Here is a 13636-nt window from a genome sequence, read left to right as displayed (position 1 = left end):
AGTGCAGAACTGATACAGGGAGGAGGAGGGACCAAACAAACAGCAGCACCTCCACTGCACAGTGCAGAACTGATACAGGGAGGAGGAGGGACCAAACAAACAGCAGCACCTCCACTGCACAGTGCAGAACTGATACAGGGAGGAGGAGGGACCAAACAAACAGCAGCACCTCCACTGCACAGTGCAGAACTGATACAGGGAGGAGGAGGGACCAAACAAACAGCAGCACCTCCACTGCACAGTGCAGAACTGATACAGGGAGGAGGAGGGACCAAACAAACAGCAGCACCTCCACTGCACAGTGCAGAACTGATACAGGGAGGAGGAGGGACCAAACAAACAGCAGCACCTCCACTGCACAGTGCAGAACTGATACAGGGAGGAGGAGGGACCAAACAAACAGCAGCACCTCCACTGCACAGTGCAGAACTGATACAGGGAGGAGGAGGGACCAAACAAACAGCAACACCTCCACTGCACAGTGCAGAACTGATACAGGGAGGAGGAGGGACCAAACAAACAGCAGCACCTCCACTGCACAGTGCAGAACTGATACAGGGAGGAGGAGGGACCAAACAAACAGCAGCACCTCCACTGCACAGTGCAGAACTGATACAGGGAGGAGGAGGGACCAAACAGCAACACCTCCACTGCACAGTGCAGAACTGATACAGGGAGGAGGAGGGACCAAACAGCAGCACCTCCACTGCACAGTGCAGAACTGATACAGGGAAGAGGAGGGACCAAACAGCAGCATCAACACTGCACAGTGCAGAACTGATACAGGGAGGGAGAGGTTAGAACATGAGGCGCTTCACGACCCTTTGATGGAGATGCAGTAACGGCTGGCTCCAGGGCGCGCTCTTGTGGCGCTTGACTGCAGTTGCAGCTAAATCATTCATTCATCAGACATGTCTCGTATTTTTAATTTATCATGTCATTATTTTTATTTTCATTAGGAAACAAAAAACTGACTAAGGTCGTCTCGACTGCGTTTCTTTTAATTAGGACCATGGTGGTGGCGGCTGGGCTCCGGGAAATATTCCATGAGGATTTAAGCCCTGCCTGTATGTATAACAAATAACAGTAAAACAGTACAACAATAATATTGAAAAGTCCCTTCTCTGCACTTCAATTGAGGAGGGAGGAGGTTGTCATGTGCTGTGCAATTACAGCCTAGGCATTTCACCTTGGTGCCACCCTATAGTTTGCAGAAGAACAGGCTGGACTGCTGCTTTGAGGCTGTTTCATGTTTAGTAGGAGGAGATGACGCTATTTGCCCAGCAGAGGGCGCCGGTGTGGCGCTGATCGCTGACGTGGAGAGGACGCGTCTCTCACACAGTCAGCCACAGAAAAGATGGCCGCCTCCATTGTGCAGGAGACGAAGAGCCTGAGCGATGGTGATTATCGCGGCTTCAGCCTCCGGCACAATGGCACAGATACCGGGGAAGAGGACAGCGAAATCCCGCAGTATGTGGCCGAGCTGATAGAGGCAGAGATAGGGTGCGATCTGAAAGCGCTGAAGAAAGTGAGCGGGCTGCTGGAGCGGATGAGCAAAGAAAAGAAACAGCTGGAGGAGCAGGTAGACCATTAAGAGACAGAAAAAAGAGCAGCAAGCATTACAGAGATAGGCAATGGGTATGTAAAGCACGGGCAAGCACTGTAAAGCACAGAGAGGTCTGGTAAAGCATAGGGAAGCATTATAAAGCACAGAGAGGTCTGGTAAAGCATAGTGAAGCATTGTAAAGCACAGAGAGGTCTGGTAAAGCATAGGGAAGCATTGTAAAGCACAGAGAGGTCTGGTAAAGCATAGGGAAGCATTGTAAAGCACAGAGAGGTCTGGTAAAGCATAGGGAAGCATTGTAAAGCACAGAGAGGTCTGGTAAAGCATAGGGAAGCATTGTAAAGCACAGAGAGGTGTGGTAAAGCATAGGGAAGCATTGTAAAGCACAGAGAGGTCTGGTAAAGCATAGGGAAGCATTGTAAAGCACAGAGAGGTCTGGTAAAGCATAGGGAAGCATTGTAAAGCACAGAGAGGTGTGGTAAAGCATAGGGAAGCATTGTAAAGCACAGAGAGGTCTGGTAAAGCATAGGGAAGCATTGTAAAGCACAGAGAGGTCTGGTAAAGCACAGGGAAGCATTGTAAAGCACAGAGAGGTCTGGTAAAGCATAGGGAAGCATTGTAAAGCACAGAGAGGTCTGGTAAAGCATAGGGAAGCATTGTAAAGCACAGAGAGGTCTGGTAAAGCACAGGGAAGCATTGTAAAGCACAGAGAGGTCTGGTAAAGCACAGGGAAGCATTGTAAAGCACAGAGAGGTCTGGTAAAGCATAGGGAAGCATTGTAAAGCACAGAGAGGTCTGGTAAAGCATAGGGAAGCATTGTAAAGCACAGAGAGGTCTGGTAAAGCACAGGGAAGCATTGTAAAGCACAGAGAGGTCTGGTAAAGCACAGGGAAGCATTGTAAAGCACAGAGAGGTCTGGTAAAGCACAGGCAAGCATTGTAAAGCACAGAGAGGTCTGGTAAAGCATAGGGAAGCATTGTAAAGCACAGAGAGGTCTGGTAAAGCATAGGGAAGCATTGTAAAGCACAGAGAGGTCTGGTAAAGCACAGAGAAGCATTGTAAAGCACAGAGAGGTCTGGTAAAGCATAGGGAAGCATTGTAAAGCACAGAGAGGTCTGGTAAAGCATAGGGAAGCATTGTAAAGCACAGAGAGGTCTGGTAAAGCATAGGGAAGCATTGTAAAGCACAGAGAGGTCTGGTAAAGCATAGGGAAGCATTTTAAAGCACAGAGAGGTCTGGTAAAGCATAGGGAAGCATTGTAAAGCACAGAGAGGTCTGGTAAAGCATAGGGAAGCATTGTAAAGCACAGAGAGGTCTGGTAAAGCATAGGGAAGCATTGTAAAGCACAGAGAGGTGTGGTAAAGCACAGGGAAGCATTGTAAAGCACAGAGAGGTCTGGTAAAGCATAGGGAAGCATTGTAAAGCACAGAGAGGTCTGGTAAAGCATAGGGAAGCATTGTAAAGCACAGAGAGGTCTGGTAAAGCATAGGGAAGCATTGTAAAGCACAGAGAGGTCTGGTAAAGCACAGGGAAGCATTGTAAAGCACAGAGAGGTCTGGTAAAGCATAGTGAAGCATTGTAAAGCACAGAGAGGTCTGGTAAAGCATAGGGAAGCATTGTAAAGCACAGAGAGGTCTGGTAAAGCATAGGGAAGCATTGTAAAGCACAGAGAGGTCTGGTAAAGCATAGGGAAGCATTGTAAAGCACAGAGAGGTCTGGTAAAGCATAGGGAAGCATTGTAAAGCACAGAGAGGTCTGGTAAAGCACAGGGAAGCATTGTAAAGCACAGAGAGGTGTGGGGAAGCAGAGGGAAGCATTGTAAAGCACAGAGAGGTGTGGGGAAGCACAGGCAAGCACTGTAAAGCACAGAGAGGTCTGGTAAAGCATAGGGAAGCATTGTAAAGCACAGAGAGGTGTGGGGAAGCATAGGGAAGCATTGTAAAGCACAGAGAGGTGTGGGGAAGCACAGAGAAGCATTGTAAAGCATAGAGAGGTCTGGTAAAGCATAGGGAAGCATTGTAAAGCATAGGGAGGTCTGGTAAAGCATAGGGAAGCATTGTAAAGCACAGAGAGGTCTGGTAAAGCATAGGGAAGCATTGTAAAGCACAGAGAGGTCTGGTAAAGCACAGGGAAGCATTGTAAAGCACAGAGAGGTCTGGTAAAGCATAGGGAAGCATTGTAAAGCACAGAGAGGTCTGGTAAAGCATAGGGAAGCATTGTAAAGCACAGAGAGGTCTGGTAAAGCATAGGGAAGCATTGTAAAGCACAGAGAGGTGTGGTAAAGCACAGGGAAGCATTGTAAAGCACAGAGAGGTCTGGTAAAGCATAGGGAAGCATTGTAAAGCACAGAGAGGTGTGGTAAAGCACAGGGAAGCATTGTAAAGCACAGAGAGGTCTGGTAAAGCATAGGGAAGCATTGTAAAGCACAGAGAGGTCTGGTAAAGCACAGGGAAGCATTGTAAAGCACAGAGAGGTCTGGTAAAGCATAGTTGGAAGCATTGTAAAGCACAGAGAGGTCTGGTAAAGCATAGTGAAGCATTGTAAAGCACAGAGAGGTGTGGGGAAGCACAGGGAAGCACTGTAAAGCACAGAGAGGTCTGGTAAAGCATAGTGAAGCATTGTAAAGCACAGAGAGGTCTGGTAAAGCACAGGGAAGCATTGTAAAGCACAGAGAGGTCTGGTAAAGCATAGTGAAGCATTGTAAAGCACAGAGAGGTCTGGTAAAGCATAGTGAAGCATTGTAAAGCACAGAGAGGTGTGGGGAAGCACAGGGAAGCACTGTAAAGCACAGAGAGGTCTGGTAAAGCATAGTGAAGCATTGTAAAGCACAGAGAGGTCTGGTAAAGCACAGGGAAGCATTGTAAAGCACAGAGAGGTCTGGTAAAGCATAGTGAAGCATTGTAAAGCATAATAAAAACAAACCATGGTAAACTAACCTATATAGTTTTCCATTGTCAAAGCACAGCAAAGTAATACAGCAGGTTCAAAAGGGTGTCTGCTAAACCGGGATATTATTATTATTATTATTATTATTATTATTATTATTATTATTATTATTATTATTATTTGCAAGCTTAATAACTTGTGGTTTCGTTGGCTGTTGTCTATTGCAGAGATAGAAATGTTATATTTCCTGTTTATTATATTTTGGCTCCAGTAGTTTTAAACTGGGTTTTGCTCTAGATTTATTTTATATTTAAAACCAAAAATGTCACTTTTGTGTAAATCAATGACCAATGAACAGATGGCATTGTCACTGGTTTAGCCCGTGTGCGTGTGTGTATGCTCGTGTGTGCGTGTGCATGTTAATGTCTGAATATATTGCATGTTGTTGTTATTGTACATTCCCTCTGTTATTAGATTTACTGAATGTCTGTTGGAAAACGTGGATCGAGAATTGATTAGCAGTTTGCTACGCATGTGGACTGGCAGAGCTATACTGGTGTTCTTTTCTGAAAAGAGACTAATATTGCAGATAGCAGACTGTTTGGTTCAAATTGCATGTACTGCTAACCATTGGTCTACAAGCTTCTTGCCCAGCATTGACTGAAAGCTAACGAGATAACAATGCTGTGGACCAGAAGGGGCCAGGCTGTAAGACTTTGGAAAGCATAAAGGGGCTAAAAGGCTCCCAGGGACTGGCATTGGACCCAGAGGTTCTCAGAGAGATCGAAAGAGATAATGCCACTGGGATCAAAGGAGCAGATTTATGGACCTTTTTTCTCCAGGAGTGTGAAGGATGCACTGAGTTCAGAGGTTGTCACACAAGACTGCACACACACACACACACACACAGACACACACACACACACACACACATACACACATACAGACACACACACACTAAATGAACAGAATAATGTGTTGTACCTTGACCATTGGTTAAGTGTCAGAGAAAGGGGAGGTGGACCATCTATACAGAAGGGTATTTAATGTCTCGCAAACATTGTAATGTTGAGTATTGTGTTTGTCCTGTACCTGGGACCAGACTCCCTGCATATTTCAATAAACCTGGCAACTGATTGAAGAAAAGGACTCTGTGCATTTTCTTGAATCTACTTACTCACCATTGTTTTTTTAAGTTACTTCAATGACATTCCAGGTTATAGACCCAGCTGAAGTTAGACACGTATTGAGTTTTCCTCAATTAATAATTGCAGGTTTTTTCTCACTTTGTGCTTCTTAAAATGACCTGTTAAAACTTCATGAGCTACGGTGCTGCAGTGTCGCTCGTTCCAGGTGTTAGTAGGAGTGTGATTAGCTGCAGTGTCGCTCGTTCCAGGTGTTAGTAGGAGTGTGATTAGCTGCAGTGTCGCTCGTTCCAGGTGTTAGTAGGAGTGTGATTAGCTGCGGTGTTGCAGTGTCGCTCGTTCCAGGTGTTAGTAGGAGTGTGATTAGCTGCAGTGTCGCTCGTTCCAGGTGTTAGTAGGAGTGTGATTAGCTGCAGTGTCGCTCGTTCCAGGTGTTAGTAGGAGTGTGATTAGCTGCGGTGCTGCAGTGTCGCTCGTTCCAGGTGTTAGTAGGAGTGTGATTAGCTGCAGTGTTGCAGTGTCGCTCGTTCCAGGTGTTAGTAGGAGTGTGATTAGCTGCAGTGTCGCTCGTTCCAGGTGTTAGTAGGAGTGTGATTAGCTGCAGTGCTGCAGTGTCTCGTTCCAGGTGTTAGTAGGAGTGTGATTAGCTGCAGTGCTGCAGTGTCGCTCGTTCCAGGTGTTAGTAGGAGTGTGATTAGCTGCAGTGCTGCAGTGTCGCTCGTTCCAGGTGTTAGTAGGAGTGTGATTAGCTGCGGTGCTGCAGTGTCGCTCGTTCCAGGTGTTAGTAGGAGTGTGATTAGCTGCAGTGTCGCTCGTTCCAGGTGTTAGTAGGAGTGTGATTAGCTGCAGTGTCGCTCGTTCCAGGTGTTAGTAGGAGTGTGATTAGCTGCAGTGCTGCAGTGTCGCTCGTTCCAGGTGTTAGTAGGAGTGTGATTAGCTGCAGTGTCACTCGTTCCAGGTGTTAGTAGGAGTGTGATTAGCTGCAGTGTCGCTCGTTCCAGGTGTTAGTAGGAGTGTGATTAGCTGCAGTGTCGCTCGTTCCAGGTGTTAGTAGGAGTGTGATTAGCTGCAGTGCTGCAGTGTCGCTCGTTCCAGGTGTTAGTAGGAGTGTGATTAGCTGCAGTGCTGCGTGTCGCTCGTTCCAGGTGTTAGTAGGAGTGTGATTAGCTGCAGTGTCGCTCGTTCCAGGTGTTAGTAGGAGTGTGATTAGCTGCAGTGCTGCAGTGTCGCTCGTTCCAGGTGTTAGTAGGAGTGTGATTAGCTGCAGTGCTGCAGTGTCGCTCGTTCCAGGTGTTAGTAGGAGTGTGATTAGCTGCGGTGCTGCAGTGTCGCTCGTTCCAGGTGTTAGTAGGAGTGTGATTAGCTGCAGTGTCACTCGCCAGGTGTTAGTAGGAGTGTGATTAGCTGCTGTCGCTCGTTCCAGGTGTTAGTAGGAGTGTGATTAGCTGCAGTGTGCTCGTTCCAGGTGTTAGTAGGAGTGTGATTAGCTGCAGTGTCAGCTCGTTCCAGGTGTTAGTAGGAGTGTGATTAGCTGCAGTGTCAGCTCGTTCCAGGTGTTAGTAGGAGTGTGATTAGCTGCAGTGTCGCTCGTTCCAGGTGTTAGTAGGAGTGTGATTAGCTGCAGTGTCGCTCGTTCCAGGTGTTAGTAGGAGTGTGATTAGCTGCGGTGCTGCAGTGTCGCTCGTTCCAGGTGTTAGTAGGAGTGTGATTAGCTGCAGGTGCTGCAGTGTCGCTCGTTCCAGGTGTTAGTAGGAGTGTGATTAGCTGCAGTGTCGCTCGTTCCAGGTGTTAGTAGGAGTGTGATTAGCTGCGGTGCTGCAGTGTCGCTCGTTCCAGGTGTTAGTAGGAGTGTGATTAGCTGCGGTGCTGCAGTGTCGCTCGTTCCAGGTGTTAGTAGGAGTGTGATTAGCTGCAGTGCTCGCTCGTTCCAGGTGTTAGTAGGAGTGTGATTAGCTGCAGTGCTGCAGTGTCTCGTTCCAGGTGTTAGTAGGAGTGTGATTAGCTGCAGTGTCACTCGTTCCAGGTGTTAGTAGGAGTGTGATTAGCTGCAGTGTCGCTCGTTCCAGGTGTTAGTAGGAGTGTGATTAGCTGCAGTGCTGCAGTGTCGCTCGTTCCAGGTGTTAGTAGGAGTGTGATTAGCTGCGGTGCTGCAGTGTCGCTCGTTCCAGGTGTTAGTAGGAGTGTGATTAGCTGCGGTGCTGCAGTGTCGCTCGTTCCAGGTGTTAGTAGGAGTGTGATTAGCTGCAGTGTCGCTCATTCCAGGTGTTAGTAGGAGTGTGATTAGCTGCAGTGCTGCAGTGTCTCGTTCCAGGTGTTAGTAGGAGTGTGATTAGCTGCAGTGTCGCTCGTTCCAGGTGTTAGTAGGAGTGTGATTAGCTGCAGTGCTGCAGTGTCTCGTTCCAGGTGTTAGTAGGAGTGTGATTAGCTGCAGTGTCGCTCGTTCCAGGTGTTAGTAGGAGTGTGATTAGCTGCGGTGCTGCAGTGTCGCTCGTTCCAGGTGTTAGTAGGAGTGTGATTAGCTGCAGTGTCGCTCGTTCCAGGTGTTAGTAGGAGTGTGATTAGCTGCAGTGTCAGTGTCTCGTTCCAGGTGTTAGTAGGAGTGTGATTAGCTGCAGTGCTGCAGTGTCGCTCGTTCCAGGTGTTAGTAGGAGTGTGATTAGCTGCGGTGCTGCAGTGTCGCTCGTTCCAGGTGTTAGTAGGAGTGTGATTAGCTGCAGTGTCGCTCGTTCCAGGTGTTAGTAGGAGTGTGATTAGCTGCAGTGTCGCTCGTTCCAGGTGTTAGTAGGAGTGTGATTAGCTGCAGTGCTGCAGTGTCGCTCGTTCCAGGTGTTAGTAGGAGTGTGATTAGCTGCAGTGCTGCAGTGTCGCTCGTTCCAGGTGTTAGTAGGAGTGTGATTAGCTGCGGTGCTGCGGTGTCGCTCGTTCCAGGTGTTAGTAGGAGTGTGATTAGCTGCAGTGTCGCTCGTTCCAGGTGTTAGTAGGAGTGTGATTAGCTGCGGTGCTGCAGTGTCGCTCGTTCCAGGTGTTAGTAGGAGTGTGATTAGCTGCAGTGTCGCTCGTTCCAGGTGTTAGTAGGAGTGTGATTAGCTGCAGTGTCGCTCGTTCCAGGTGTTAGTAGGAGTGTGATTAGCTGCAGTGCTGCAGTGTCGCTCGTTCCAGGTGTTAGTAGGAGTGTGATTAGCTGCGGTGCTGCAGTGTCGCTCGTTCCAGGTGTTAGTAGGAGTGTGATTAGCTGCAGTGTCGCTCGTTCCAGGTGTTAGTAGGAGTGTGATTAGCTGCGGTGCTGCAGTGTCGCTCGTTCCAGGTGTTAGTAGGAGTGTGATTAGCTGCAGTGTCGCTCATTCCAGGTGTTAGTAGGAGTGTGATTAGCTGCAGTGTCGCTCGTTCCAGGTGTTAGTAGGAGTGTGATTAGCTGCAGTGTCGTGTCTCGTTCCAGGTGTTAGTAGGAGTGTGATTAGCTGCAGTGTCGCTCGTTCCAGGTGTTAGTAGGAGTGTGATTAGCTGCAGTGTCGCTCGTTCCAGGTGTTAGTAGGAGTGTGATTAGCTGCGGTGCTGCAGTGTCGCTCGTTCCAGGTGTTAGTAGGAGTGTGATTAGCTGCAGTGTCGCTCGTTCCAGGTGTTAGTAGGAGTGTGATTAGCTGCAGTGCTGCTGTCGCCAGGTGTTAGTAGGAGTGTGATTAGCTGCAGTGTCGTCGTTCCAGGTGTTAGTAGGAGTGTGATTAGCTGCAGTGTCGCTCGTTCCAGGTGTTAGTAGGAGTGTGATTAGCTGCAGTGTCGCTCGTTCCAGGTGTTAGTAGGAGTGTGATTAGCTGCAGTGCTGCAGTGTCGCTCGTTCCAGGTGTTAGTAGGAGTGTGATTAGCTGCGGTGCTGCAGTGTCGCTCGTTCCAGGTGTTAGTAGGAGTGTGATTAGCTGCAGTGTCACTCGTTCCAGGTGTTAGTAGGAGTGTGATTAGCTGCGGTGCTGCAGTGTCGCTCGTTCCAGGTGTTAGTAGGAGTGTGATTAGCTGCGGTGCTGCAGTGTCGCTCGTTCCAGGTGTTAGTAGGAGTGTGATTAGCTGCGGTGCTGCAGTGTCGCTCGTTCCAGGTGTTAGTAGGAGTGTGATTAGCTGCAGTGTCGCTCGTTCCAGGTGTTAGTAGGAGTGTGATTAGCTGCGGTGCTGCAGTGTCGCTCGTTCCAGGTGTTAGTAGGAGTGTGATTAGCTGCAGTGTCGCTCGTTCCAGGTGTTAGTAGGAGTGTGATTAGCTGCGGTGCTGCAGTGTCGCTCGTTCCAGGTGTTAGTAGGAGTGTGATTAGCTGCGGTGCTGCAGTGTCGCTCGTTCCAGGTGTTAGTAGGAGTGTGATTAGCTGCAGTGCTGCGCTCGTTCCAGGTGTTAGTAGGAGTGTGATTAGCTGCAGTGCTGCAGTGTCGCTCGTTCCAGGTGTTAGTAGGAGTGTGATTAGCTGCAGTGTCGCTCGTTCCAGGTGTTAGTAGGAGTGTGATTAGCTGCAGTGTCGCTCGTTCCAGGTGTTAGTAGGAGTGTGATTAGCTGCAGTGTCGCTCGTTCCAGGTGTTAGTAGGAGTGTGATTAGCTGCAGTGTCGCTCGTTCCAGGTGTTAGTAGGAGTGTGATTAGCTGCAGTGTCGCTCGTTCCAGGTGTTAGTAGGAGTGTGATTAGCTGCGGTGCTGCAGTGTCGCTCGTTCCAGGTGTTAGTAGGAGTGTGATTAGCTGCGGTGCTGCAGTGTCGATCGTTCCAGGTGTTAGTAGGAGTGTGATTAGCTGCAGTGTCACTCGTTCCAGGTGTTAGTAGGAGTGTGATTAGCTGCAGTGCTGCAGTGTCGCTCGTTCCAGGTGTTAGTAGGAGTGTGATTAGCTGCAGTGCTGCAGTCGCTCGTTCCAGGTGTTAGTAGGAGTGTGATTAGCTGCAGTGCTGCAGCTCTCGTTCCAGGTGTTAGTAGGAGTGTGATTAGCTGCAGTGTCACTCGTTCCAGGTGTTAGTAGGAGTGTGATTAGCTGCAGTGTCGCTCATTCCAGGTGTTAGTAGGAGTGTGATTAGCTGCGGTGCTGCAGTGTCGCTCGTTCCAGGTGTTAGTAGGAGTGTGATTAGCTGCAGTGTCGCTCGTTCCAGGTGTTAGTAGGAGTGTGATTAGCTGCGGTGCTGCAGTGTCGCTCGTTCCAGGTGTTAGTAGGAGTGTGATTAGCTGCGGTGCTGCAGTGTCGCTCGTTCCAGGTGTTAGTAGGAGTGTGATTAGCTGCAGTGCTGCAGTGTCGCTCGTTCCAGGTGTTAGTAGGAGTGTGATTAGCTGCGGTGCTGCAGTGTCGCTCGTTCCAGGTGTTAGTAGGAGTGTGATTAGCTGCAGTGTCGCTCGTTCCAGTTGTTAGGTGTTAGTAGGAGTGTGATTAGCTGCGGTGCTGCAGTGTCGCTCGTTCCAGGTGTTAGTAGGAGTGTGATTAGCTGCAGTGTCGCTCGTTCCAGGTGTTAGTAGGAGTGTGATTAGCTGCAGTGTCGCTCGTTCCAGGTGTTAGTAGGAGTGTGATTAGCTGCAGTGTCGCTCGTTCCAGGTGTTAGTAGGAGTGTGATTAGCTGCGGTGCTGCAGTGTCGCTCGTTCCAGGTGTTAGTAGGAGTGTGATTAGCTGCAGTGTCGCTCGTTCCAGGTGTTAGTAGGAGTGTGATTAGCTGCGGTGCTGCAGTGTCGCTCGTTCCAGGTGTTAGTAGGAGTGTGATTAGCTGCAGTGTCGCTCGTTCCAGGTGTTAGTAGGAGTGTGATTAGCTGCGGTGCTGCAGTGTCGCTCGTTCCAGGTGTTAGTAGGAGTGTGATTAGCTGCGGTGCTGCAGTGTCGCTCGTTCCAGGTGTTAGTAGGAGTGTGATTAGCTGCAGTGTCGCTCGTTCCAGGTGTTAGTAGGAGTGTGATTAGCTGCAGTGTCGCTCGTTCCAGGTGTTAGTAGGAGTGTGATTAGCTGCAGTGTCTGCAGTGTCGTCGTTCCAGGTGTTAGTAGGAGTGTGATTAGCTGCGGTGCTGCAGTGTCGCTCGTTCCAGGTGTTAGTAGGAGTGTGATTAGCTGCAGTGTCGCTCGTTCCAGGTGTTAGTAGGAGTGTGATTAGCTGCAGTGCTCGTGTGTCTCGTTCCAGGTGTTAGTAGGAGTGTGATTAGCTGCAGTGTCGCTCGTTCCAGGTGTTAGTAGGAGTGTGATTAGCTGCGGTGCTGCAGTGTCGCTCGTTCCAGGTGTTAGTAGGAGTGTGATTAGCTGCAGTGTCGCTCGTTCCAGGTGTTAGTAGGAGTGTGATTAGCTGCGGTGCTGCAGTGTCGCTCGTTCCAGGTGTTAGTAGGAGTGTGATTAGCTGCGGTGCTGCAGTGTCGCTCGTTCCAGGTGTTAGTAGGAGTGTGATTAGCTGCGGTGCTGCAGTGTCGCTCGTTCCAGGTGTTAGTAGGAGTGTGATTAGCTGCGGTGCTGCAGTGTCGCTCGTTCCAGGTGTTAGTAGGAGTGTGATTAGCTGCAGTGTCGCTCGTTCCAGGTGTTAGTAGGAGTGTGATTAGCTGCAGTGTCACTCGTTCCAGGTGTTAGTAGGAGTGTGATTAGCTGCGGTGCTGCAGTGTCGCTCGTTCCAGGTGTTAGTAGGAGTGTGATTAGCTGCGGTGCTGCAGTGTCGCTCGTTCCAGGTGTTAGTAGGAGTGTGATTAGCTGCAGCAGTGTCGCTCGTTCCAGGTGTTAGTAGGAGTGTGATTAGCTGCAGTGTGCTCGTTCCAGGTGTTAGTAAGAGTGTGATTAGCTGCAGTGTCACTCGTTCCAGGTGTTAGTAAGAGTGTGATTAGCTGCGGTGCTGCGGTGTCGCTCGTTCCAGGTGTTAGTAGGAGTGTGATTAGCTGCAGTGTCGCTCGTTCCAGGTGTTAGTAGGAGTGTGATTAGCTGCAGTGCTGCAGTGTCGCTCGTTCCAGGTGTTAGTAGGAGTGTGATTAGCTGCAGTGTCGCTCGTTCCAGGTGTTAGTAGGAGTGTGATTAGCTGCGGTCGCTCGTTCCAGGTGTTAGTAGGAGTGTGATTAGCTGCAGTGTCAGTGTCGCTCGTTCCAGGTGTTAGTAGGAGTGTGATTAGCTGCGGTGCTGCAGTGTCGCTCGTTCCAGGTGTTAGTAGGAGTGTGATTAGCTGCAGTGCTGCCCCCCCCCAGTGTCGCTCGTTCCAGGTGTTAGTAGGAGTGTGATTAGCTGCAGTGTCGCTCGTTCCAGGTGTTAGTAGGAGTGTGATTAGCTGCAGTGCTGCAGTCGCTCGTTCCAGGTGTTAGTAGGAGTGTGATTAGCTGCAGTGTCGCTCGTTCCAGGTGTTAGTAGGAGTGTGATTAGCTGCAGTGTCGCTCGTTCCAGGTGTTAGTAGGAGTGTGATTAGCTGCAGTGTCGCTCGTTCCAGGTGTTAGTAGGAGTGTGATTAGCTGCGGTGCTGCAGTCGCTCGTTCCAGGTGTTAGTAGGAGTGTGATTAGCTGCAGTGTCGCTCGTTCCAGGTGTTAGTAGGAGTGTGATTAGCTGCAGTGTCACTCGTTCCAGGTGTTAGTAGGAGTGTGATTAGCTGCAGTGCTGCAGTGTCGCTCGTTCCAGGTGTTAGTAGGAGTGTGATTAGCTGCAGTGTCGCTCGTTCCAGGTGTTAGTAGGAGTGTGATTAGCTGCAGTGTCGCTCGTTCCAGGTGTTAGTAGGAGTGTGATTAGCTGCGGTGCTGCAGTGTCGCTCGTTCCAGGTGTTAGTAGGAGTGTGATTAGCTGCGGTGCTGCAGTGTCGCTCGTTCCAGGTGTTAGTAGGAGTGTGATTAGCTGCAGTGTCGCTCGTTCCAGGTGTTAGTAGGAGTGTGATTAGCTGCAGTGCTGCAGTGTCGCTCGTTCCAGGTGTTAGTAGGAGTGTGATTAGCTGCGGTGCTGCAGTGTCGCTCGTTCCAGGTGTTAGTAGGAGTGTGATTAGCTGCAGTGTCGCTCGTTCCAGGTGTTAGTAGGAGTGTGATTAGCTGCAGTGTCGCTCGTTCCAGGTGTTAGTAGGAGTGTGATTAGCTGCAGTGTCACTCGTTCCAGGCGTTAGTAGGA

At 49.6% G+C, this 13636-nt stretch overlaps 1 protein-coding gene across 1 annotated transcript in view; it reads left to right on the top strand.

Moving 5' to 3' along the window:
* Positions 1-1313: 1313 nt before the first annotated feature.
* rint1 (RAD50 interactor 1) overlaps positions 1314-13636 on the top strand; it is a 41499-nt gene continuing 29176 nt past the window's right edge. Inside the window, 1 exon segment of the mRNA XM_041254045.1 lies at positions 1314-1582. Within this exon segment, the coding sequence (XP_041109979.1) occupies positions 1358-1582 (225 nt within the window). The 5' untranslated portion in view covers positions 1314-1357.

Source organism: Polyodon spathula, chromosome 7 (genome assembly GCF_017654505.1).
Source record: "Polyodon spathula isolate WHYD16114869_AA chromosome 7, ASM1765450v1, whole genome shotgun sequence".
Lineage (NCBI taxonomy): Eukaryota > Metazoa > Chordata > Actinopteri > Acipenseriformes > Polyodontidae > Polyodon > Polyodon spathula.
This window is presented reverse-complemented; position numbering and strand designations above follow the sequence as displayed.